This window comes from Euleptes europaea, chromosome 6 (genome assembly GCF_029931775.1).
Source record: "Euleptes europaea isolate rEulEur1 chromosome 6, rEulEur1.hap1, whole genome shotgun sequence".
NCBI lineage: Eukaryota > Metazoa > Chordata > Lepidosauria > Squamata > Sphaerodactylidae > Euleptes > Euleptes europaea.
In genome coordinates, this window is record NC_079317.1 from 76,243,958 (window position 1) to 76,269,369 (window position 25,412).

The 25,412-nt window shown below is 42.2% G+C and overlaps 1 protein-coding gene across 1 annotated transcript in view; it reads right to left on the minus strand.

The window, feature by feature from the left end:
- Positions 1-25,412, minus strand: part of KIF18A (kinesin family member 18A) — a 52,328-nt gene that overhangs the window by 8,724 nt on the left and 18,192 nt on the right. The window contains exons 9-14 of the mRNA XM_056851683.1: positions 24,926-25,088; positions 22,947-23,111; positions 20,975-21,096; positions 19,554-19,796; positions 14,183-14,196; positions 686-1,148 (exon numbers count right to left, since the gene is read on the minus strand). Of these exons, the coding sequence (XP_056707661.1) occupies positions 686-1,148; positions 14,183-14,196; positions 19,554-19,796; positions 20,975-21,096; positions 22,947-23,111; positions 24,926-25,088 (1,170 nt within the window). The remainder of the gene's footprint in view (positions 1-685; positions 1,149-14,182; positions 14,197-19,553; positions 19,797-20,974; positions 21,097-22,946; positions 23,112-24,925; positions 25,089-25,412) is intronic.

The following is a 25,412-nucleotide window of genomic DNA, read 5'->3' on the forward strand; positions in this document are numbered from 1 at the left end:
TGGAGGTTGAAAGAAGTTACTGAATGTTCTGAACTCTACACATTTCTTAAAGTTTGTTTTCATTGTTTTTATTTTATAAACATCATGTCCCCTGCAGTTCTTCTGAACCTTAAGATTAATGGTTTCAGGGGAAATGCTCATAGCTAGCTAGCCTTTGTTACACAACGGGGATTTAACTGAATGTGGGGTCCAGTGTAATCTTGGTGCAGCATTGTTTGTGGGAATTCAAGGAGGCAAGGAAACAAACTGCACTTCAGTGAGAGAATTGTCATAACCCTCCCTGACAAAGAATGGCCCAAGCATTTTCTGCAGTGAAAAATGATACAAATACATCATCCATCAATTCTACAATCTCCCTGTTCACCTTTAATAAACCTTTCACACCTTTGTCATCTGACTACCCCCCTGAACGGCTTCTTGCTTATGATGCATTTAAATGCAAAGTGCTCCTTGAAGGTTTTTTTTTTTTTGCTTGCCTTATTGCCAATGTACGTTTGTTTTGCCATAGTTTGTGCTCATGAAGAGATTGAACAAACAACAGAAATGGTACAAGGCTATCGTTCACCCTGATCACACTTTGTTTATCAATTCAGGCGCAAGTCTACGAGTTTACCAACATACCTCAGAAAGTGCAACAACTGAGGCCCATGATAAAATTCAGAAAAGCAAGAAAATAAAAAAGTACCTTTGCAAAACACTGCTGTTGCTATTGGTTGACTGTGACTTGTATTCCGGTTCTTTAGAAGAAGGTTCATCTGAGTTTCCAATGTTACTTTCATAAAGAGTGACTGTGGTGTTCATGTGGCACTCTGGACTCGCATTGCATGCAATATCCTCATGGCTATCCTGTTTTAATGGTTCCTGTACTTGTACTGTACAACTGCTTCTTTCTTGAAGGCCTGCAGTATGCAATGCTTGTTTTACCACAGCCTCTGAATACAGGTCTTCCTTTGGCATTCTGCAGATCTCAGGTGTATACACAATAGGGCGAAGTGCCTTGCTGAGGGAATCCACCAGGCGATTGGGGCTTGACTGACTGCATTGTTCAGGGCTTTGTGCCAACAGGGGAGAATCCATCAGTTTCCGTCTCGTTCTTTTCGGAGGAGGTATTTTGTATTGTACTTCTTGTTGAACACTGGCTTTGACTTCTGATGGCATCCCTGAAGATATACCAAATTCAAGACAAGCATTATTGTTTAAATAATTGTGCTATACTTTGATAATTTATAACTGAAATTTGCCAAGCTGATAAAGGATATCTGATGGGGGGGGGGGAGAAATCTTTTCAATCAGGTTTTATACATAAGCTATTAACCTGTCACAAAAAGATTAGGCTAATAGAATCATATGCACAGTTTTGTAAAAATTACCCCCCCCCTCCAACAGCCAGTCCCGCCCTGACCTGGATGGCCCAGGCTATCCTGATCTCGTCAGATCTCAGAAGCTAAGCAGGGTCAGCCCTGGTTAGTATTTGGATGGGAGACCACCAAGGAACACCAGGGTTGCTGTGCAGAGGAAGGCACTGGCAAACCACCTCTGTTAGTCTCTTGCCTTGAAAACCCCATAAGGGGTCGCCATAAGTCGGCTGCGACTTGACGGCACTTTACACACACACACACACACGAGCCAGTCCCAGGATATGGATTTCACCAGGAAATTATCACCTTTTCCTTAATTAGAAAATTATTCGAGGTTCTAGTAAACTACAATCCAATGCTTCTGGCCAAAACATTTACCTAACCTATATCTTAATGATAAACCTTACAACTAATATGTTGGATCCAGACATGCACAAACAGAAAAAAAAAAGATCTACTTAGTGTAGGTCCCTTTGCAGAAGGAATTGTGCAAGATCTTGCACAAGACTTTGATCCTAGTTTGCTCATATACACCATGACATAAACAGGCACGATCCTATGCCACAATCTCCCCCATCTCCCTTATTGTACCTTGGGGAGCAATTTTGAGAATTAAGAAGTTTCTAGGTGTACTTCCAGAAACCCTAAGAGTGGCTGTACAATGTTTTGTGCAAGCAGAAATGCAGCACATTTCACAGTACAAGCAGCTACTGTGGACTTTTTTTGCTATTCTTGTGCAAGAACTCTAGTGCAAGTGAAAATTTTGCACTGGATTCAACCCACTTTTTATAACCTGAAATGAACCGTAAGTGAGGGAATCAGTACAATGAAATATTTGATCAGAAAAAAGAGTTGTATAGTTTAAACGTTACAGTCAAACAAATTCAAAGCTTTATGTGGAGATTATTTTATTGGAAAACTGTAAAGAAATAGAGCATGCACTTCTTTTACAGTGTTTAAATTTAAGGTGGGAAATCAGCTGGGAGCTGTTGAAACACTCATTTTAATATAACTAAAGAACCAAGTATGATAGGTCATGAAGGTGGTTGTCCACTCATCTATTTCAACCGAGGTCCCTGGGCCACCTTATCAGTTGCTAAATTCACATCAGATTAGTGTTTACAATCCCTTCTATCACATGGCAAGAAACATAAATTAGAATTTGGTTTTGATTTTACCAGTATAGCCACTCATGGAAATTTATGACAATTTTTATTTGGATTTGTAGAAGTTATCTGTGGTTTTATTTCCCCCTCCCCCACTATCCCTGGTTTACAAATCAATAAAACCATGTATTTCTCACAAAGTAATCACCTGAAAAAAAAAATTACAACTTTGAAACTGCCAGGCTTGCCTAATATTACAACCTGCATTTCTGCGCAGAATACTTTTAGCATATTGAGTGAAGTTCCAAGGACTTACAGCCAGCAGCCCGACCCAAAGGCCTTTGGAGGCCGACAAAGTCCTCCGTTGGCGCAAGGGCCCCGGAAGGTGCACGCCAGCGTTAGTGGCACCAGTGCTGGCGTGCAGGCCCGGTTACCGGTCTCCGGCTGCCGCTGCACTGGGCCTGGATGCTGCCAGAGCCTTCCGCTGGCATCCGGCTGCTGGCACAGGCTGCAGCGGCACCCTGGGAGGCGTTCCTGGGGTGTTGCGGCGCAGGCCGTTTCGGCTCAGGATCGCCCCCCTTTTTTTGCCGAGGGCTGCACGGTTTTTTGTGCCACGTAAAGGTTTCGGCGGTGCCGAAACCTCCTTAGGAGGCAACGCCGCTGGGTTGCCTCCTAAGCCCAGCGCAGGCATTCCTCTAAGGAATGCGCTGTTACTCTCAGTGATATCTAGAGTCGCAGCAAAATCTCTAGATTGTACCCTGTGCTACTAATCTAATGTATCATAATATTTAAGAAACCGACTTGTCAGTCAGGAAATCTATAGCTCAAATCTCATTTCATTCATAAACTCACTGGCTGATTTTAAGCAAGCTTCTACCTCAGCCCCCCCCCCCCCAATACGACAAATATAGACATAAGCTACTTCAAACATTTCCCCTCATCTTTATATAATTTCAGGCCTTGCAAATAGTTTATAGTCAAATTTAAGACCATAACAATAATTTAAAAAAGAACATAAATCCAGCTAAAAAAGAAAAACAGCAACAACAATTGCCTCAAGTATTTCCAACACATATTCGCAACTGCAAGTAGTCACAAGTAAATACAAGTAAATAAGGTACAAGTAAATAAAAAGCCTTTATTCAATGTTGACAGGTCAATGAAGCGGGCCCTTGAGGGAGACTATTCCACTGTCAGGGTATCCCAACTGAGAATGCTCTGTCCACCTCCTTGATGAAAGAGAAAGCATCCAGAGCAGGCTCTTGGGCAGCTGTTAAAACCCGGAAAGGTTCATATGCAAGCAGTCCTGGAGAAACCTTGCTCTTAGACCAGTTAAAGCTTCACAGTTCCAGGTTTGACCTTTAAATTGAACTTGGAAACAGACGTAAGTGGCAAAGCACTTTCAATTGGCCAGACATGAAAAAAAGGAGTCTAGTTAGCAATCCAGCCTCATCTGTTGGACTTTTTGAATGCTTTCTGTAGGCAGCTTCATTCATAACACAACTTGGAATTTACCAAGCAACATACAGGTGTGCTAAGATTAGGCTTTTATACAGTTTTAAGGATTACTGATATTATGTATGTGCGCTAAGCATTTAGGATAACCCCTCTTTAAACATTGTTTTACTGTAGTTACCTACTAAGATCTCAAAAACAGTTGGAACACAAAATAGGGTGCGCTCATTCCATATGTTGTGCTAGCTTAGTGAGGCTGCGATTCCTATTTTCCTTAGAGTATGCTGCACTGAATAAAATGGGACTTACTTCTTAGTAGACCTGCTGAGGATTTCTCCTTTTCTTACTTAAGCCAATATTTTGCATTGCTTTTCACCGCCATCTAGCACCAGGCAATTAATTTATCCTTCCTACAAATACTGATTCCTAAACAACCACAGCTTAATTTTTATAGATGCAACTCTACAATCAAAATACCAAGGAATTACTACAAAAGGATAGCTGAACACAATACAAAAACCCACACAACTGCAACTTAAAGGATAACTCCTATACTAACAATAGGTTAATTAGCAGAACAGGAAAGTTTGGAGTAACAGTAGGGGCAACACAATGGTTGCAAATTAGTGTAGCAGCAGGAATCAAACAAGAGATTATTAACAATATCCTCATATGGGACTGCAAAATAATCAAACAAATGCAAAATAATCTAGGAGTCAGGAAGTGTTAGCAATGCGATAAAGTCTTCAAGAATGCAGACAGCACCATCCCGGCCAACCAAAACCCAACCTATAACTGTTAGTGGCTTTGAGTCCTTCCTGGAGAAAAGTGGGCTAAATACGTTGTAGCATGTAAACATACATGATAAAGGATCAAGTAGATTCATTGGCCAAAGGAGGAGGGTTTTATTTATGGTTGGATGAGAAATGGCAAATCCATAACCTAAAAATAAGGATCCATAACAAAATTGGCCAGAATATCAGGAAAATACTGTATTACAACTTCATAGGCCCAGAGTACACATTTCATAGGCATAAAATCATTCAAACCATAACTGAATAAAGTTGGCGGTGTGTAATTCTTTTTGGCAATGTTTTAGGTTCTAGGCAGCAATGAGGTTAAACAGACTATAACTTTGAATGCGTATATTCTACTGAAGAGACGTGTACATATTTACTCTGAATGCAACACTTAAGAGAGACTTTTTTACAGCTGGAAATACTCCCATTACTACAGCTTTATACGTTTCAGTCTTTCAACAATCCAACATTGTGTTTCCAGTCAATAAAAATAAACTTCAGACAATCAAAATATTTACACTCCAAAACCCTATGGCAAGGAAAACCAGATTTTAAGAATAATCATCTGGGCCTCCAAATCATAACATTTGGAACAGCCACTTTGAACAGCCACTCAGAATGTCAACATGACGCTTTGCCAAGGGAATCCAATTATAATCTCTCAAACAGCTACCCATTAAACATTTTAGGCCACAATTTAAAATATTAATTTCTGTGGCATTGTTCTAGCTTATGCATCTGAAAGTGTGCATTTCGGGGAAAAAGCAGGGGTTGGTCTGTGCTGATACATTCCAGCAATAAGGTTCCATTTTCGGGGGTGGGGGGGTGAGCTTGTTTACTGTAAGCTGCTGGGGCTTTGCAAAACGTCCTAAGAGCAACTGAGAAGGAAGTCTGTGAGAAAGACACATTTTCATGACGGTGCCAAGTTTTAGAAGCTTCTCCCAGACCAAGTACTGAAAACACTTTGAAAATAACCGTAAATGTAAGCCTTTAAACTGTAAAATAGATAGGTAGAGAACACAAGCCGTATTTGCCAACATTAATAATTTGTTGAACATCACAATTAGCCATATTTCATACTGTACTACGGGTCCATTAATAAAAAGGGGTCCTACATAACACAGATAAAAGCCAAAAAGAAAACCTCTGGACTTAAAATAGCTATTTAATGTCTACAGATTATAAACCATAGCAAATAACAACTGAAGATATTTTTTAAAAGTTCTTCTAGTTTCTCCTGCCATTACCTCAACAAAAGTGGAAGTATGGGGATTTTTTAAAAAAAAGGCTACTCCCATAAGGCTCATGGTGGCAAGAAAAATATGGCCTAACAGCACTTGTAAGTCCTGCGCTTGACTCCACTTTTGTCCAGATGCCAAGACCAAGGTGTATTAAGGCAGTTTGCAAAATGAACATGAGACAGACAAATCAGCTACCCAAGGATAAAATATAATTGTGTTGTAGTAACTACCCGTGAAATTTCAGATGGAAAGAAATCCTTTCATCTACTTTAATTAAACACATTGTCTTTTTAGGACTGGCAGACTGATGGCAAATTTCTGTATTCCCCTCAATAGTTCACTATTGCATAATATTCACATGTTACTTTTCATTTGTCAATAACCTCAAGGCACTCCTGATATGTGTCCCCCCAGGAGGTGTCCCATACAGGCACTTTCCACAGCAAGAGGTGCTTCGCTTCAAGCAAGGTTTCTGTATCATGTGCTTTCCAACCATACAATAGACGGATGTAAGAGAGTGTTGTCTAATAGATGCAAGAGTGTTGTCTAATGATAAAACACGTGACAGTGGTGACAAAACAAGCCCACAACTGAGCCAACATTTAACCCAGGGACTTCCCAGCTAAAGCACATTTTTATAGTTCTGAATTAACGCTATCCAACTAAAAGAGGACGTAAAAGGTCTCTAGCCAGTCATGTAAACTGGGTACCTGCGTCATGGTACCTGCAGTAGATGCTGCCTTTTATAAGAGTTATGATGTGGATGAAAGTATAATCTGGGCCTTTGCAGGATTGGAGCAACAGGTGTGAGGCCTAAGATTTTGGCTGTAAATTTATCTTTCCTCTTCTTTGCAACGACTTCGTTGGCTTCGTTACTTAACGGTTCAGTCCCATCAAAAGGGAGGACGTTGACTCTGGCTCAAGTTTCATTCAGAAGTGCTGCAGAATGAAGCCAGGAATGACACTGGAGCAATATTGCAGTGGCCAGGCTACAGGTCACAAAAACTGCCACACGCTTGGCTGAGTAGATCTGGTACTTAAAGAGCTTTGATGCCTCCAGAACCCAGGAACAGCTGATATCTGGCCATTATACATTGGCAATTGGCAATTTTGAAGGTCAAAGTGGAGGAGGTGCAGATCTTATGGCCTATCCCATTTACCTTGTGGCCCTCTCTGTCCATAGGGACAGCAGAGTGTTGAGTGCCTTTATTTCTATTTTGGATTGCATCAACAACTAGGGAGTTGGCCGTGGGATGCTGGAATAGAAAAGGACAACCTTCTTGCTTGGCCTTATATTCGTTTTTGATTCTGTGGGTTGATGATGGCACAGAGGCTGGTCAAAGCAAGGGTCCTGTGGTCCCTTCTAACAATCCATCCACGATAGGCAAGGTGACTGGACCAGAAGAACTGGAATGTATCCCCTCGATCACTGCATCTGTGGCCCCTTGAGGGGGGGGCACAAGATACATCGATTTCAAGTGATCCCGCCATGCAAATCTGTTGCTTGCTATAAGCCTGAAGTCCACTTGGATAGTATGTGGATGGCTCTGGAAATGGGTTCTCTGGGGACAGTTCCAAGGCAAAATCAAAGTCCTGTTCATTATACAGTACTGATCATAGTCGTAATAAGACTGAACGTTGAGCCTCAGATCCATTGGAGAATCCGAGTGTCCTCCTGTTGTTGTTGGAGTATCCTGCGTGGCATTGGTTGGACCTGAACCAAGGGGAGTGTACAGGTCCCAAGTCATTGCTGTAGTTATTGTATGGGTCTTCCAGAAGATACCTCAAAGACAAGTTGGGGGGTGCATTATCAGATCCAGCTGATATGACAGATCCGATTGATAGGATGATGAAGGTTGACGACAGGGAATCAGTCATCTGGAATCAACAAATTCACCCTCTGACACGGACAGAGCTGATATCGGGGAGTGGCCCGATGGCAAAGGGATTAACAGAATTAGCATGGGTTCGGTGATGGGTTTGAGTGGTTGGCTGTACTGGAACCATGACTTTATGACGAGGAGGAAGATGACTGGGATGACTTTGACAAAGTTTTTTCAGGATGCTTGAGCTTACTACGAGCTTTTTAAGGAAGAGGTTCTGAAGTGCATCTCCTAGGTGATGGTGGGGTAATAGTTTCTGCTGTTTAGAACACTGTAGTCAGAGCCAGGGGGTCTGAAATCGATCTTGGATCCGTTGGAATCAATGATGATTGGATCTGTTACACTGTCATGCTCGGATAATGATCAGAAGCAGCACTGGACAAGGCTTGCCATAGAGGTGGGTTTTTTTTTTTTTTAGCACAATGCCCTATCATACCTTGCTTTGGGACTAAATTGTCTACATACTAGACAACTTGAGACATCGTGCTCTTCACTGAGGCATAGTAGACAAAGTGTATAGTTATCCACGCAGGGGATTTTAGCCCTGCAAGACATGCATTTCTTAATAAGAGCTCTTGGGCCATGCTTTTTTGAGGCTCTCTAAAGTCATCTTTGTAATGATTTTAGCTTTGAAAGTAAAAAAAAAAAAAAAAAAAAGGCCCAAAGGGGTTTTCCATACGGAGTTTCGAAGGAAAGAACTCCTCTTCACGATGGCAGAGAACTGAGGGTAGGGTGCCCCACCCCCTCCTTTTATGATGGAAAAGGCAGGAAAGCAACATGAAGGAGCGGGGGAAGGAGCACTCTCTAGAGTTGTTGAGCTTCAAAATCTCTCTGTGGCAGGCCTGTGTGCACGCACAGTAGCCCATGTGCGACTGCAAGGTACAACCATGATGAAATCATAGAAGCAGGTAATGTGAAAAGGAAGACGTAGCAGTTAACAAACATGAGTCAGAGTTAGCAAAAGTTAGGTTCATGTCAAAAAGACATTGATAAATGGGATTAGTTCTAATTGAGTTTGGGGCAAAATAATGTGCTGGGATTTTTCTTCTTCCAGAACTCATGTTAATCCATGCATGAGAGGATATTTCTGGAAACTGTGCTAAATTAAGTCTGCTAGGTTGTTTGGCTAAAGTGAAATCAAATATTAATGTATTTGTTTCAATAAACATTTCTGGGCTTCCAGTGATTGATCCAATTACTCTCCTAATCATAAATTTTGATTCTTTTAACAGCTTTCTGAATCACGGAATTCCGAGCTGCAAATGTTGCCTAGTGAATGAATTCCTGCTATTTAATATTCATGTGACCCAAAGGTGTTATTATGCTGGGCAATTTAATGACATTCTTAAAGCAATAACTACGATTTGAAGAGGCTACAAAACAGCTTGCATTCAAAGAAAGGCAACATGGTCATTAGTATTATGCCATTATTCAAGATGAAGGAAGGAAGTCGTACAAGGGCGGTGTGAAGGGAGGGAGCTTTCTGTACAGGATGAATCTTACAGATAAGAGAGAAATTGAAATTTACTGACAGACCTGTGATTAAAGTCAATCTTTTAACTACCCCAGGAATTCACAGCAATTAGCTCATCAATTTAGAAATAAATTGGTGCTGCTTTTGGTCATTAGAGGAAGCAACGGACACTCCCCCCTTACCTTTAAGATGGATCTCCCTCCCGACTAATGTACAGCAAAGCTTAAAGAAATGGGATGCCTGAAACTATGCCAAGACACTTCTTCATAGAAAGGCCAGCAAGTGCTGGGCTGTGAACGGCGTTGTGGCTCATGTGCTCCTCACGCACAGAGAAAAGCTCCTGTCACAGCATCAATCAAAAGCCTGCTGCGAGAGCCTGGAATGTCACTCTTAACATAGAGCTTGTGTTTTAGTTGACTCATAATAATTTACCTTGCACTCAGTGGCAGGAGTTAAATATCACAGCTGCATCCGATTTTGAAATCTGCTATAAACATGCACTGGCAGTAGCCAAAAGGTAGGTCTCCTCCCCTCTCTCTCTTTTTTGGACTATGACCGTTTCGAAATGAAAGTGGTTTCAAAAAGCAAAGCAGGATGTTGTTATTCTTCAGCAAAGTTTCAACTGTCATTCTTATCCCACAACAACAATACTTTGAAGTTTTGAGGGAGGGCTGGCAGGAAGACAAGGGAAGGATGTTTGAAGGAACTGTGCTATCAAACTAATAATTGGAATTCAATTTGCCCAGAGATCCTTGCTACTGCTATGCGGTAGACTGGTTGTGCTAAACAGCTTTTTTGTTTGTTTGCTGCATTTAACACATATACGAGAGCACTGAAATGTGGACATATATTTCTCAAGAGTCAACGTTTTCAAAAACATGGTGACTCCAAAAAATGCCATTAGGCCAGAAAGATGTTTTTTATTGATGTCATCAGTTGCTGACTGATGATAAAAGTGAAGCAACTTTTAAGTCTGTGAATACATTGCTTTGCAATCTGTGTTCCTTCTACCTGCCTTCTACCTTTGACTAGACCACAACAGCTTCAATTTTTATGCACCTTCTGATACCAACTAATTCTTACCTACCCGTGTGCCCTTATCAGGCCCTTGCCCCCTTCTTTTTCCATGTGATTTTTGAACAGTATTTATCATAATGTGGGGGTGCTTAAAAAAAACCCAAGTCATTAGAAAGTAATACACGATTCTTTTTGTGTTAAAAAGGCAATCACTACTGGCATAGTCTAAGTCTGAATTGAAGGAGTCTTACTTTGAAAAGATTATGAGACAGCAAAAGAAAAGGTCTAAGTGTGTGGAAGGGGAAAATAAAAAGTGTTGCATACATTTGTCACTTCTACTTTTTAAATTTCAGCATTCTTAAATCTATTTTTAAACTGTTTCTAGGGTGGCAAAACAGGTATTTAGTGGATCTTTGGTGTTTTGTATTTTAGAATTTTGGTCTCAATCTGTTTCAATCTCTTCCTCTCTACAAATCTGTTTCAATCTCTTCCTCTCTACAAATAGGTCAGCGATAATTTTGCTTTGGACATGAGTATACAATAATGCAGCGTTTCTTACTCCTTTTCCAATTATGCCTATACCTGGGGCTCACTCATTCCCTCATTAATAGTTGGCTAATCAGGCGATAGTGAGTTTCTAACAGACTGTGCCACTTGATGCTAACAATATAAAATCATGGAATATGAACAGGCTTTCAGAAAAAGTGCAAAAAATGGAAATAGGAGTTGTTGTCTTAAGCCCGTGCTGTTTTAGATTATATTAGTCAGCGTAACCTATAAAACTTGCTACTGACAAATGCAATTCATTCCTCTTGTGGATCTACTTAAAGGTAAAGATCCCCTGTGCCAGCACCGGGTCATTCCTGACCCATGGGGTGACATCACATCCCGACATTTACTAGGTAGACTGTTTACAGGGTGGTTTGCCAGTGCCTTCCCCAGTCATCTTCCCTTTACACCCAGCAAGCTGGGTACTCATTTTACCGACCTCGGAGGGATGGAAGGCTGAGCCAACCTTGAACCGGCTACCTGAAACCAACTTCTGTCGTGATCGAACTCAGGTCATGAGCAGAGCTTGAACTGCAGTACTGCAGCTTACCACCCTGCGCCATGGGGCTCCTGTGGATCTACTTACCCTTTGTAAACTCTGAGTATAAGGACCAAATCCCAAATTACATTCTTTTCATGGAATTGAGACCATACTCAAACATCATAATTCTGTAGGCTGGAGAGTCATTTACATTTTTGTACTGGCTAGCCTGATCTCGTCAGATCTCAGAAGCTAAGCAGGGTCAGCCCTGGTTAGTATTTGGATGGGAGACCACCAAGGAAGACCAGGGTTGCTGTGCAGAGGAAGGCGCTGGCAAACCACCTCTGCTAGTCTCTTGCCATGAAAACTCCAAAAGGGGTCGCCATAAGTCGGCTGTGACTTGACGGCACTTTACACACACACATATACTTTGGTAGGCTTGAGTGTTCTTAATATATACAAGGGGCTTTTCTCTGCATCTGGTTTGATTCCGCCTTCAGTACAGAGTAGCTTAGGGAGGAAAAGGGTACAGGTTCCCTGGAGAGAGGTTTATGGTAGAAAATACCCTCTTCTCACAGAGTTTGGGGAAGGGATCCTAACAATTAAAGGGAAGGACACTTCACTCTTCCCTTTGCTATCATGTCACATGACAAGGTGTAAGAATTAGATCGCTGCCTACATAAGGTATTCTTGGCATTTGGGAGTATTTCCTGTCTGTTCATGATCACATATTGGCCAGTCACTTGGCTAGAAATCTGTAGCCTAATTCAGTGGCTGTTAATCTACTGCTCACAGCATTATAATTGAGTATACCCATAACCACAAATAAAACATAGGATATAAAACAGCATTTCAACAAGTAAATTTATGATATATACAGCTCTCACGCATACACTTAATGAGAATGTTGTGCTTGATGGCCAATCAGCCAACTCCTTAGGGATAGTTTTGATTCCCATTCGTTGCTTTTTAACTGCATAAGGGAGAAATCTAGGATCATCAGGATAGGATGAGAGGGATGTCCCTCAACCATGAGTATGTGTGTGGGGGGAAGGAAGCAATTTTTGTTAATTTACTCCCTCAAACTGCAGATTGATACACAAGCTTCTCCTACATTTTCATTCCATGCTTCTACAATATTGTTTAGCATTTCAGCTAATTCTTTCACGCCCCTCAACTACGTTAGGCTCTTCTCAATAAGTCTCTCTGTTAAAATTCTAGTAATAATGTTTTCAGTAAACGACTGACTACAATTTGCAAGTACGGCAAAAGCTTTGCTATCCAGCACTCATGGGGAGTAAGGCTTGCTGGTTAATCAGATGTGCCGGATACTCAAGCTTATTGCTCTGCCCCACTTCCTGCCTATAGGAAACAACAGCAGCCAAATCCAACTCCCTTGGTAACACTATGGTGACAGCCCCGATGCCTGGTGTGACCCCCACTGAACCACTTTACGCAGCACGCAGGCAAGTGGGCTAACTATCCTTTTTTATATATAAAATTTTTATTATTTTTCCAAAATTATTAATCACATAGTTTAACAATGACATAAACAGTAAAAAGTAAAAACAAATAGGTTACATTGTTAAAAAATTTATATATAATAAAAAATTGTTGACTTCCCCTACACCTCCCTTCATCTTGTGATTAGTCCACAGGTGGACTAGTCTGAGTCACCCGTTTCAGAAAGGTTATAATGTGTGGGTGTCTAGACAGTGGTATTTCGCCAGACAGTGACAATACGGTAGACAGGGCCGCCACCTGTCTGCGAAGGGTGGAGGCCTTGAGGCCATTGCTACACCTTCGTGTAGGAAATCAAGGATTACCGGTATCCCTGGAGAAAGTGGGTTGAAGTGCTTGCGCCTACACCACAGCACGAAGGCTTTCCAGGAGGTATTATAGATCCTCCTGGTGGAAGGCCTTCTGGCCTCTATCATGGTGTCCACTACTGCTGTAGAATAACCTTCCTCTAAGAGGGACTTCCTCTCAATTTCCATGCAGTTAAGCGCAGCCATTGAGGGTCTGGGTGAAATAGGGGATCCTGATGCAGTAGATCCGGCGTGACCGGGAGTTCCCATGGTGTTTGGATTGATAATTCCCGCAGGCTGGGGAACCAGGGTCTTCTCGGCCAAAGAGGAGCAATGAGTATAACAGTTGCCCCTTCCTCCTTATCTTTCTTATGACCCTCGGAAGAATGGGAATTAGTGGAAATGCAAAGAGAGTCTCTTTGGGCCAGGGAGACATGAGAGCGTCCATGCTCTCCGCTTCCGGGTGGAAGTAACGAGTCAGGAACCTTGGGAGGAGGTGATTGCTCCCTGAAGCGAACAGATCTGCTTTGAGTTGTCCGAACCTCTGCACTATCTGTTTGAAGACCGACCTGTTGAGGGACCATTCTCCCTCGTCCAGGACTTGTCGACTCAGCCAGTCGGCCTGGAGGTTGAGAATCCCGGAGACATGTTCTGTTGCTAGAGACAGCAGGTTCGATTCAGCCCAAGATAGAATGGACACCGCTTCCTGGTGTAATTTGGAAGACCTCAACCCCCCCTGCTTGTTGATGTAGGCCTTTGCTGATATGCTGTCCGTTCGGACTAGGACATGTTTGTGATGTATGATGTGTTTGAAGTGTTGTAGGGTGAATCGGATTGGCCGGAGTTCCAATAAATTTATGTGTAATTTTCTTTTGCCCACGGTCCAGAGCCCCTGAGTTATGAGGTTTTGGCAAGTGGCTCCCCACCCCTCTAGACTGGCATCTGTGTAGATTTGTATCTGGTTTTCTACTACAAAGTGCATCCCCTTGTTCAGATTGGTACTCCGGTACCACCAGAGGAGTGACTGTCGGAATGTCCAGGGAATTGGGATTGATTTGTCCTTGCTTTGAGTGATGAGGGCTTGATGAGGTTGTAAAAGTCTCTGGAGAGGTCTGGAGTGAAATCTGGCCCATGGTACCGAGCTGAGGCAGGCTACCATTTTCCCCAATAACTTGGCCAGGCTCATGAGTCTGCCTTGACTGGATCTGATTGTGGCTTGGACCATGGATCGGATCTTGACCACTTTGTCCTGGGGCAGGATCACTAGATTCCTGTGGGTGTCCAGGATGACTCCCAGGTGTTCTAATCTTTGTGTTGGGACAAGATGGCTCTTCTCTGTGTTTATGAGAAAGCTGTGGTGAGAGAGGACCTGAATCACTCTGGATGTGTGAGTCAAGGCTTGATCTCTGGTTGTCGAACAAATTAGTATGTTGTCTAGGTAAGGAAAAAGAGTTATTCCCTCCTGTCGAAGCAATGCCACCAGTCTCACCAGAATCTTGGTGAATACGCGGGGGGCGGATGCCAGGCCGAACGGGAGGCCTCTGAACTGGTAATGCTTGTTGGAATAGCAAAATCTGAGATATTTCCTGTGATTTTGGTGTATTGGGACATGTAGGTATGCCTCTTTCAGGTCTAACGAGGTCATGAAATGGTCTATTTGTAGGGCTTCCAGAATTGACTGAACAGTTTCCATGCGAAACTTTCTGTATCTGACCCTCCTGTTTAAATGTTTGAGGTCTAAAATACCCCTTAGTCCCCATTTTTCTTGGGGACTGTAAAGAAAATCGAATAAACCCCTTTGCCCAGATCCGCTAGGGGAACGGTTCTATGGCCTGAATGCTCTGGAGGTGTAAAATAGCCTCCAGGGTTCTCTGGTGCTTTTCTTTTCGTACTGACCTTGGTGAATTTACAAATTTTTCGATTGGGAGACTCGTGAATTCTATCAGGTATCCTGTGGATAAGACCTGAGAAACCCAGGCATCCATGTAGGACCTTTCCCACCTTGTGTGGAACTGCAGAAGCCTGCCCCGTACTTCAGGGAACCTGGCGTCACTGTTTAGTGTTCTTGGAGAATTTGTCTCCTCTGTTATTGGCAAATTGCTGGTGTCCCGGGGGGGGGGGATGAAAATTTCTGCCACCCCCTCTGCGAAAGGAGTTTCTGTTGCTGTTACTCCAGGAGCCCTTACGGTTGTCCGGTCTAAAGGGTGCCAAGGTGTGAGAAGATCTGAAGTTGGGAAATGACGACAAAGGTTTCCCATCTTTCTTGAAAGACTTTGGGAGAACCTTATTCTTGTCTTTATTTTCTAGTCTGTCCCCAAAAAATTTTCCCCCTGTAAAAGGATAAGACATGGTGAGTGTTTTAGTCTTGATTTCGTTTTGCCACGGTCGGATCCACAAAGCTCTTCTAATTGCAATGTTGGATGAGGTGGCTCTGGCCGCAAATGACATGGCGTCTAATGAAGCATCCGCCATGAAGGCAGAAGCCTTGAGAAGTCTGGTAAGACCTTCTGACTGTTTACGATCGTCACCGGTATACAGCTGTATTATTTTTCTGAGCCACACAATGGAGGCTCTAGCCATAATGGAGGAGGCTGCGGAGGCTTGAATTGCCAAGGTGGATGCCTCATGTACTTTCTTGGAAAGAGTCTCTGCTTTCGTGTCTATCGGGTCTCTTATTGTCCCCATCCCATCCTCTGAGGGAAGGTCCAGAGAATGAACAGCTGCTATGGGAGCATCAATAAGGGGGAGTTGGAATAGGGCCATGGCCTGAGGTACCATGGTGTAGAGTTTCTTGATATTGGCCGAGAACTGCCTATTGGCCAGTGGCTTATCAAACTCGGCCTGCACCTGGTTCTCAAAGAACTCAGGGAAAGGAATTTCCCAGATGTGGGGTTTGGTGCTAGGAAAGAATTCCTTAGTTCCCTTCTTTCTAGATTTTGGTTTGGACTCAGCGATGGGGTCTGGGTCCTCAATGAGATCTAATGCTATCAAGGCCTTATTTAATAGACCCTGAAAATCCTCTGCTAGAAAGAGGCGAGGATGTTGTTCTTCTAACAGAATGGGGTTGTCCTCATCAGAATCCACTTCGCCATCCTCTTTGCTCTCTGGATCAGAGACTACAGAGGAGAAATCCTCCATAGATTGAAGAGGTTGGGGACCAGACTGTGCCTTTAAAGCCGCCTTGGTGCACCAATGTGAGGATTGTCCTTCCTGACCGTCCTGACCCTGTTGAAGGGGGGTGGGAGTAGGGTGGGAAGGACCTGGATCGGTACCCTGAATGATTGGGGCAATAGATTCTCTGAGAGCGTTCATCATTTGTGCCTGTCTAACACGCCATTAAACAAATCCAAAATTTCCCTCCTTGTAACGGGAACATTGTGCTCCGATTGAAATACATTACCCCCCTGCTGCCTGTCTGTTAAAGGCGAAGCTCCTTCCATCAGTGGGCTTCCCGGGGCCGTTGAAGCTCCTGGCGGCTTTTGGCAACTTTGCCACCATACGCGCCATTTTGAGGCGGCTCATCCGAGCGCGCCTTCTTTGGAGCCGCCGGACCCTCGGAGCCGCGTGCGGTGGAACCGCTGTTCTGGCTGCCGGCAATCTTTCTGCGCCGTCGCCCTGTCAAGGCGACGAGGGCTAGGTCATGATCCTCCTCAAATAGAAGATCCGAGTCAGAGTCCCTCCTGCCGTCCGCCATCTTGCTCAGCAGAGTGAAGTGGGGGGGGGGCGGAGAAGAAGTTGAGGAGATCAGGCAAGATGGGAGGAGGAGGGGGCGTTCGCGATCAGTAGCAGTAACAAGAGAAGGACAGATAAGCACACAAGAGGAACGGAGGACAAACGCACAGGGCTAACACATAAAAAGATTCTTTTCAAGTAATGCGGAGTTCACTAACGAAGCTGCCACCCTAACTGAGGCAGGACGGAAACTGGGTTTCCGCCCAGGGAGACAGGAAATTGAAGAAAAAATATTTAGTCCTGCCTCCCTGGGCACGTGATGGTAATACCCGCGATTGACAAGATGCCCTTCCACCCAGAACTGAGAACACCATTAAGTATTATACTCATGCTGAAAGGAAGCCATTGTTCAAAGCTAATTCGAACTGGATCTATTAGTACTAAACCATATAGACATATATAGATATAACTGCTTTTCATATCTAAAGACATTAGCAAAAAGAAATGATTCAATCTTAGTAATTCATTCACATTGCACAGCAAAGCAGCAAACTGCACATGCTAGCAAACTGAGCTAATACATACCTTTTTTATTTCACTCCCGAGATACACATTATTTTATTAAACCGTACTGCATACATACCTCAGCATAAATAAAACATTATGCTTACCAATTAATATATCCAAATATAGCATATTTTGGAAAGCCCCTGAAACATTCCCGTGAGAAGATACACAATATTTTACAATATGTAGTTTTTAAAAAGCTAGTGTCCTTCAGTTCATAAATAGGCTCAAAACCAAGAATCTAGAGCCAAGAAAGGGAACTGCATTGCTTGTGTTGACAAGAAAAGCCCATGTAATTACGTTGCAGGTGAAATATGGATTTTTAAATAAGGAATAATGACCCCTGTATAACAGGTGGCCTGTCTTTTCACCCTCTGTGCAAAACCCCATTTCCTGCCCAACATCTTGAATAGATTATACACCAAAAATCAATGCATTCAGAAGGTGTGATGGGATCTGTGTAAATCTTTATTTGAAATTTACTTACCAAATATCATATTTTAAAAATAAAGATAAATTTGCTAAGGAACCCATTTCTATAAACCAAGGAAGTATTTTGTGCTGGATCTTTAAAACACAACTGGGGAGGAAAGCCCTAATCAAACGAGAACTTCCAGTATTACTTTGTTTTGTTACTTGTCCAGGTCTGGATACGGCTCTAGCATACCTAGAAATTCCTCTTGTTCCATTCAGTGTAGCTTTCTAAACTGCTGTTTGGTTTCTTAAAACCTTTTAATTTGAATTAAGAGACTAGTTTTCAAGCTCTTTTCCTTTAGGGGGCCTTTCCTGCATCACATTGTCTGTTGAGGAACTTCCGCATGTCTACCATGGAATCCTTATATTATTGTAAAAGATTCTGATTCATATTCCAGGGTGCACAATCTGCTTATCTGATGAACTTGCCAGGACTACTGGGCCTCATCAAGGCTCCAGTGAAGCTGAAGTACATTCTATAACCCACACCCAAATCCCACCCCAACTCTCACTCTTCTCTGCTTTTTTTGGGGGGGGGAATCAGTAATGAACGCGTTTCAGATACATTTATCCACCATTTCTGATTTCTTAATTGATGAACTCCCTTATATGGTTTCAGCAAGGTGCCTTGGAATAGTTTAGAGTGAAAGCCACCGTTTTTGGAACTCCACCACTCTAAAAGGCGGCAGTGGTGTAAATCTAGTTGTCACCACTGAGCTTGCATCTTCCTGCGATGCCTTCTACATGGTGTTTCCCCCTGTTCAAAGATGCTCCTTCCAGTGAAAGGGAAGGAACACTGGGAAAGGGGAGCACCCAACTGTAGGATTATACTGAATGTAGTGGATTGCCACTGTGGGCGGGAATCAATGCAATATTTGTGCGAAACATTACTTCTCACGCAGCCAAGAAAGCAATAGAAAGGGCAATATTATTTTTGCCAATATTAACTGAAACATGCCTTAACTCAGTAGCAAATTGACCAGACCATTGATCTGCATAAGATCAATGCCTACTGTGCTAACCAAAGTACTATAAAACTAACAAAAGGCCCTAATTCACACAACCCCTTTCATTCAGATATCTTGGGGGGTGGGGGATGGGAAGATGCGTGATGGCATCCCAAACAGTACCTGCCTACCAAATATCCCACTGCAGACAGCTTTTTAAGTTCATGTTTAATTATAAGGGGAAAAAATAACCACCTTATACTACTTAGATGGGTCTGCAAGCTTCTTGAATCAAGGGTTACTATATTTACTTGAAAGGAAGACACCCTTGAATGTAAGACAACAGCCTTAAAGTGTTATACACAAAATTTTATTATTGGCATAACTAAATAGTATGTAAATGAAAGACAATCTCCTCTTTTTGTTTTGGATGGCATATCTGAAAACAAACCTTAGTCTGAATTTGAGTAAATACTGTATGTACCTATTATTGCAAGGTGCTACCACTGGTTACTTTGTTTAACAATTACACATTCAATTGATGTGCTATTCCCGGGATGAAGAAAGACACTAATTCCAGGGAATACTTTCTGGCAGCACTGTGATTTGTATGCCAAATTAATTATTTGTTTGGTCACACTGTAAACCTACCCCCAAACTAACAGTTTTGTATGGAAGCTACAATATATTTACATATTTAGAAGACCAAATCATGTTGTACTTACGGCAAGGAGTACTCCGATTGCTCTCAAGCTGTGGAAATACCAGGACAGTAGACATCAGAGGCTGAGCATTTTCTTTTGGTTCTTCTTTAACCATCTGGTCAGCCCAAACCACAGCTTTCTCTCTCTGAATCAGCTGTTCAAGCTCCTTGAAGTCCTCTTCTATGACGCCATTTGTTAACCCTCCATTCTTCAAAGCTATGTACTGCCTTCGTAGAACTGGAAGTGAAGCACTCAGTATTCTGTAATTTTAAAGAAAACCGAAGAAATATGGTTAGAAATATTTCTAAGAGGAAACTATGTCAAACACACATTTAACTAACTACCAGTTTTTGTGCTTGCAATGGAATTACTCTCATTTTTGCCTTCTCAAAGTGCCAGACGGGCAACCTGATACTAAACACACTTTGCATTCTAAGTCAACAGAGCAATTTCACTCATGATAAAGGGGCTTAAAGATCAATACGACCACCTTGCCCCCCTCCTCCAAGCATCCAACCAGATGAAAAATTCTGGAAACCCCCCCCCCCCAAAAGAAAAGAAAGCAAACCAAACAAAACAGTTAAACATCGCAGAGTGTTTTTGGGTTGGCGTTTTTAAAAAGGCATTACATGGTTTTTGATGCTGAATTTTTCTATAGACCAATTCAGCTGCTTACATCTGCTGAATGTTAGTGTCACACAAGTTTATTTAAAATGTATACTTGAAGACACCCTGTCTAGATGGTATGCACAATGCGAAAAATAAATGTAATTTATCTATGACTGCTCCTTTGGGACATGTAATCTCACATGGGTTATCCTTGCTTCATCCCCATTATAATATTCAGAGCAGAGATTAGACATGGAGGAATGGCTTCCTGTGGGGCCACATTCCTTCCAGTCTTCCATATACTTTCAACTTTTTCTAGTGCAACTTCCAACAAATTGAAACTAAACCCTGAAAGGACAGAAGTAATGCTGGTTGGGAAGATGGAGGTCTTGAAGTACATTGTGCTCCCCACTTCTGATGGCATTCAGCTGGGAACTCAGCTAGTGTTTAAGGTTTTCGCTGTACTAAGACTTCTCAAGTTTCAACAGCTAGCTAAAACATTTGCTTCCATATGTGACAATATTTTGATTTGTTATAGTATAATAATAGTGGAGGTGTGGATGCCATCCCAATGCTTTTTTGCATTCGGTAACAATTAACTCTAGAACTGAAGTCCAGCCTTGTAGATGGCACAGACAAACGGAGGCTGCAGAACTTCTGAACTGGAGCACAAGAACCTATAGACTTAGGTATAACATCATCAAAAAGCTCCTTTCTTGCCTACACTTCTTCTTTGCCTTCTCTGCACGCTAACAGGACAGGTTACAGGTCCATATATGTATATACCAAGATTAAGCCCATCAAATATGGCACTGGAATGCAGACTTACTTTTCTGTCTGCTTATGCTGCTGCTCTTGGAGAGAAGCTAGAATTCTCATGTATTCAATCTGAGTCTTCAAATCCTTAACTTCCATTTTCAAATTACAGCACTGAAGATCTTTTGAGAGCTCCTTGGGAAGGGGGAAAAAAGAGCTAAATTCAAATACAGGTAACTCACATAAAAGTTAACATTGGTGAGTTGCATCCAGCCATGTATTTCTGAAGGGCACTTAAGTATTCTTAAGAGGGGGTGGCCATTTCCTCTAATTTTCTCCCACTACAGCCCACCAAGACATCCAACTTAGTTCTAGGTGGAAAATGTGCTAGGTAACCCTTAGGAACAACATAGGGAGCAAAATGGGGTTGGTCATGGAAGGGGGAAAATGGTGAAAATCTCAGCCCGCTCTTAAGAAAGCTTAAGTGTTATTAAAGCCTTCATAATGTGTGCAAGAGTCACTAGAGAAGACAGTCATGCTAGGAAAAGTTGAGGGCAGCAGGAAAAAAGAAAGACCCAACAAGAGATGGATTGACTCAATAAAGGAAGTCTCAGCCCTCAATTTGCAAGACCTGAGCAAGGCTGTCAAAGATAGGACATTTTGGAGGACATTGATTCATAGGGTCGCCATGAGTCGGAAGTGACTTAACACACACACAATGTGTGTTTGGATAGAGGCCACTGTCTTGGAAGTGACAATATAACTAATGTATTTCAATAGCTAAAGCGATTCAAAGGAGGTGGAAGTGCATAGTTTAATACCAGGTTGTAATGGGGGGATGGACTTTAACTAACTGCAAAGATTTCAACTGCAGCAAGGAACTTCAAGGTAAAAACAAACTTTCACAAGCTGACCTGATAAGGCCTTGCCTCTCCCAAACACAGAGTTAGATCCAATGAAAATTTTCCACTTGTGCTGGGGCTCTTGCTCAAGTGGAAACACAAGAAAAGTACTGTGGTAGCCACTTGTGTCAAGTCAAACTTATTTTATCTCCACTTTCATTTCCGCTTATGCAAAACGATGTGCAACCAATTTCTGGGCACTATACTGTAAAGGAAGGAAAGCGTTATGTGTCGCACAAGATCTTACTCAAGGAGAACTTTGCTAAATGCGTTTACGTGCCAGATTAAATAAACCAGTTGTTATTGGCAAGGGGAAATTAACTGGCATAGCTCTCATACTTTGGACTTTGTATGTGCGAAGGAGTTATACATTCTTGTTTGTGTGTATTTGGAGTAAGAGCATACAGTAGTCATGTGTCTCTTTCGATTATCGAGAATTTGAATGTGGCTCTCCACAACCCTCGGAATTTGTACCACTGTGCTAATGGGTAATTGTTGACGGTGGCACGAGGTAGAAAAACTGCATTACATTTCAATAGAACATTTTTAGAAAGGGTCCAATGGACACCAAACCCCTTTTGTTTGTATCTGCTCCCCAAACAGAACAACACTTTCTTCTTTTCCTGTCTCACTCCTCATACTTCACATAGGAAGCATCTATTCTTTAAATACATTGATTCTCAGAAAATTACACACACAATGTTGTGGTTGTACATATTTTAGTGTGGACACTTTTAAAATATCTCATAGGAACTTAGAAGGGTAGTAAAACACACAAACAAGACGACCTGAAAACATAAATGGAACAGGCCATTTCAGCGGGCTAGGAGGAAAGAAAATACCATTCAATTAGCTACAGCAATCAGTGAAGATGACAGCTAGGGAAAAGGTCATGACATTTCCTAAGTGGATAGCAGTAGTTTGGGATGAAGGGGTAGCTCACATCTCCCTCCTACCCCAGCTGCATCCCTTCATTTCTCCTCCTCAAGCCAACTCCTGGATTACTGTCAGGAACATGAGAAACCAACCAGTCCCCTTTGTCTCCTGCACAACACTGGGTATTCCTGATCCCCTGACCGGTTCCTAATGCTCCGTCGCTCAGTCACATTCAGCACAACAAATAGAGAGAAGAAAGCCGTTTACTTGAGGAATATCGCCATCTTGTCCTAGGAGGCGCATTTCATTTTCCACTCGATGCAACCAATTTGTGTTCTCTTCAAAGTTTTTCAGCTCCTCCTCTTTTTTTTGCTCCATTTGCAAACGTCTCACTTTAAGTAAAGCAAGCCGGTGATCTCGTTTGTCAGTTGCCTGAAATACAGCCAGTTTTTTTTAAGAAGATCGATATAAAGCTAAGCGCAGAACTAGACGTTGTGGAGAAGGTGTTAATACTGCTGAAAGCAAAGAGCCTGACATCTCCTTTCCACTAAAATAGAACAAAATATGCAACCAGCCCCAATGCTCCACTTTATTGGCTGCTGCTTACAGAGTCAGGGAAACTCTGTGTGATGTCATGACATCACATATTTTACTTAACCGTTACTAGGAAAGGAGGGGTTGCTGGTCTGGGCAGCAGCTGTGCATACCTGTATCATCAGAATTTGCTCCCCCCTAGGCCTCCAATCTGCTTTTTAATAAGATTGGTTAAAACAATTTATTCAGGTTGCGGGCCAGAATCCAAAAAGGATTCAGATTCTGTATTCATAACTTTTTTTCAGAGTTCCTTTAGGGGGGAAATGGCCCATATGCTGCTCTTTGAACTTTAAGTTCAAGAAGTTTGGCAATTAAGCACAAAAGCTTTCCAAAAGGGGAAAAAAATAATCTGCCAATGCATTTATATTATTTTCCTTCACATACGATTTTTGAAAAAAAAATCATATGTGCTTACTTTTTGTAGGGGAAACCCCCCCCCCACAGAAATCCTTGCCATTAGTTTAAGAAGGTTAGAGCTGTACTCCATTGAAAACAGATGTTTGGGAAAACCAACACAAATTATTTTACAGCAGGCCCCCAAAGATTGCCATTGAGGGTTAAATGTATATCAGCCACTTGAGCCAAATCGTAAGAGAACAGAAATACACGAACAGATGATTAAAAAACAGGCAAAAGGGGCCAAAAATAAAATGGACAAAGCCAGCAAACAAAATCTGTCTCACACACTAAAGACTAGTGACTATGTCAACAAGTCCCCTTCTCATTGTTATTGAAAAAGCTGCTAAGTCGTCATTAATATTTTAACTGTTGAGGTAGAAGGATCAATGGTAGAACGCAGAAAAATGGCACAAGTTCTAAAACGGAACTGAAAGGTTAATTTTGTAGGGAAACACTGTTATCTGATTCAAAGCAGATAAAAGGAAATATTTCTTCACCCAATACATAGTTAAATTGTGGAACTCCCTGCCCCAGGATGTGGTGATGGCTGCCAACTTGGAAGGCTTTAAGAGTGGAGTGGACGTGTTCATGGAGGAGAGGGTGTATTCATGGCTACTAGTAAAAATAGCTACTAGTCATGATGCATACCTATTCTCTCCAGGATCAGAGGAGCATGTCTATTAGGTGCTTTGGAACACAGGCAGGACAATGCTGCTGCAATCGTCTTGTTTGTGGGCTTCCTAGAGGCACCTGATTGGCCACTGTGTGAACAGACTGCTGCACTTGATGGACCTTGGTCTGATCAAGCATGGCCTTTCTTGTTCTTAATTTGATAGGGAGACACTTTATAGTGACAAGAGGGGCAGAAACAGCAGTTTGGGATGGTCAAGAAGAGCACAGGTTTAGAAGAAGTCCCAGAAAGTAAACTAAAGGGACAGCAGGTTCTACTGGCAGAGTACTGGAAGGAAGGAGAAGCCAACAATGATCCCAGAAAGAGAGATTGAGGGACAGATTCACAGACAGGGCTTACTAGGACAGCAGCTTCGATAGGATCTAGCTAGCTATAGGGGCTAGCTAGAGTTACGAATCAAATGATGAATGCTGCTTTGATATAGCCAGTTGCCTGCTCTACCAACATTTGATGGCAGATTCTCAAGATGGCTGCAGAAGCAGATACTAGATCAGAAGCATTAGATTTCGAATTTAATGTAAATAGTAGAAGGGACACTAAGATGCCTGCGCAAACCGCTTACCTTATCCACTCTCTCGGAAGAACACATCATTTCAATTTGTTCATGGCACTGCTTTTGATAATGAGTTTTTAAGGAATTTTCTTTTAGTCGCAGCTCCAGCTTGAGGCACTCCGTCCTGATTTCTTCTCGATTTGTGAACAAACATTTCAAAATTTGCCTAAACCTATCCACAAAATGCACAGCAAAAACAACAACATACAGATATAAACACAATTTACCTTTTATTACTTTTTTGTGAAGCGCATTATGAGACAATGAAAAGCAAAGTTTTTTTGGGGAAAAACCTGTTGAAGTGTTAGGGTTTCTTTTGACAATGCAGTGCTGTCTAGAATAAACCCCACACCTATGTATGAAAAATTATTATTGTACAAAAGTTGTCACACTCTTGGCAAAGCTGTCATCAAAAATGAAGTGTCATTGTCTGAAGAGTGAGCTCTAGGAGAGGTCCCTCTACAGAGGCCTAGATCTTTCATGCAAAGGAACTGCA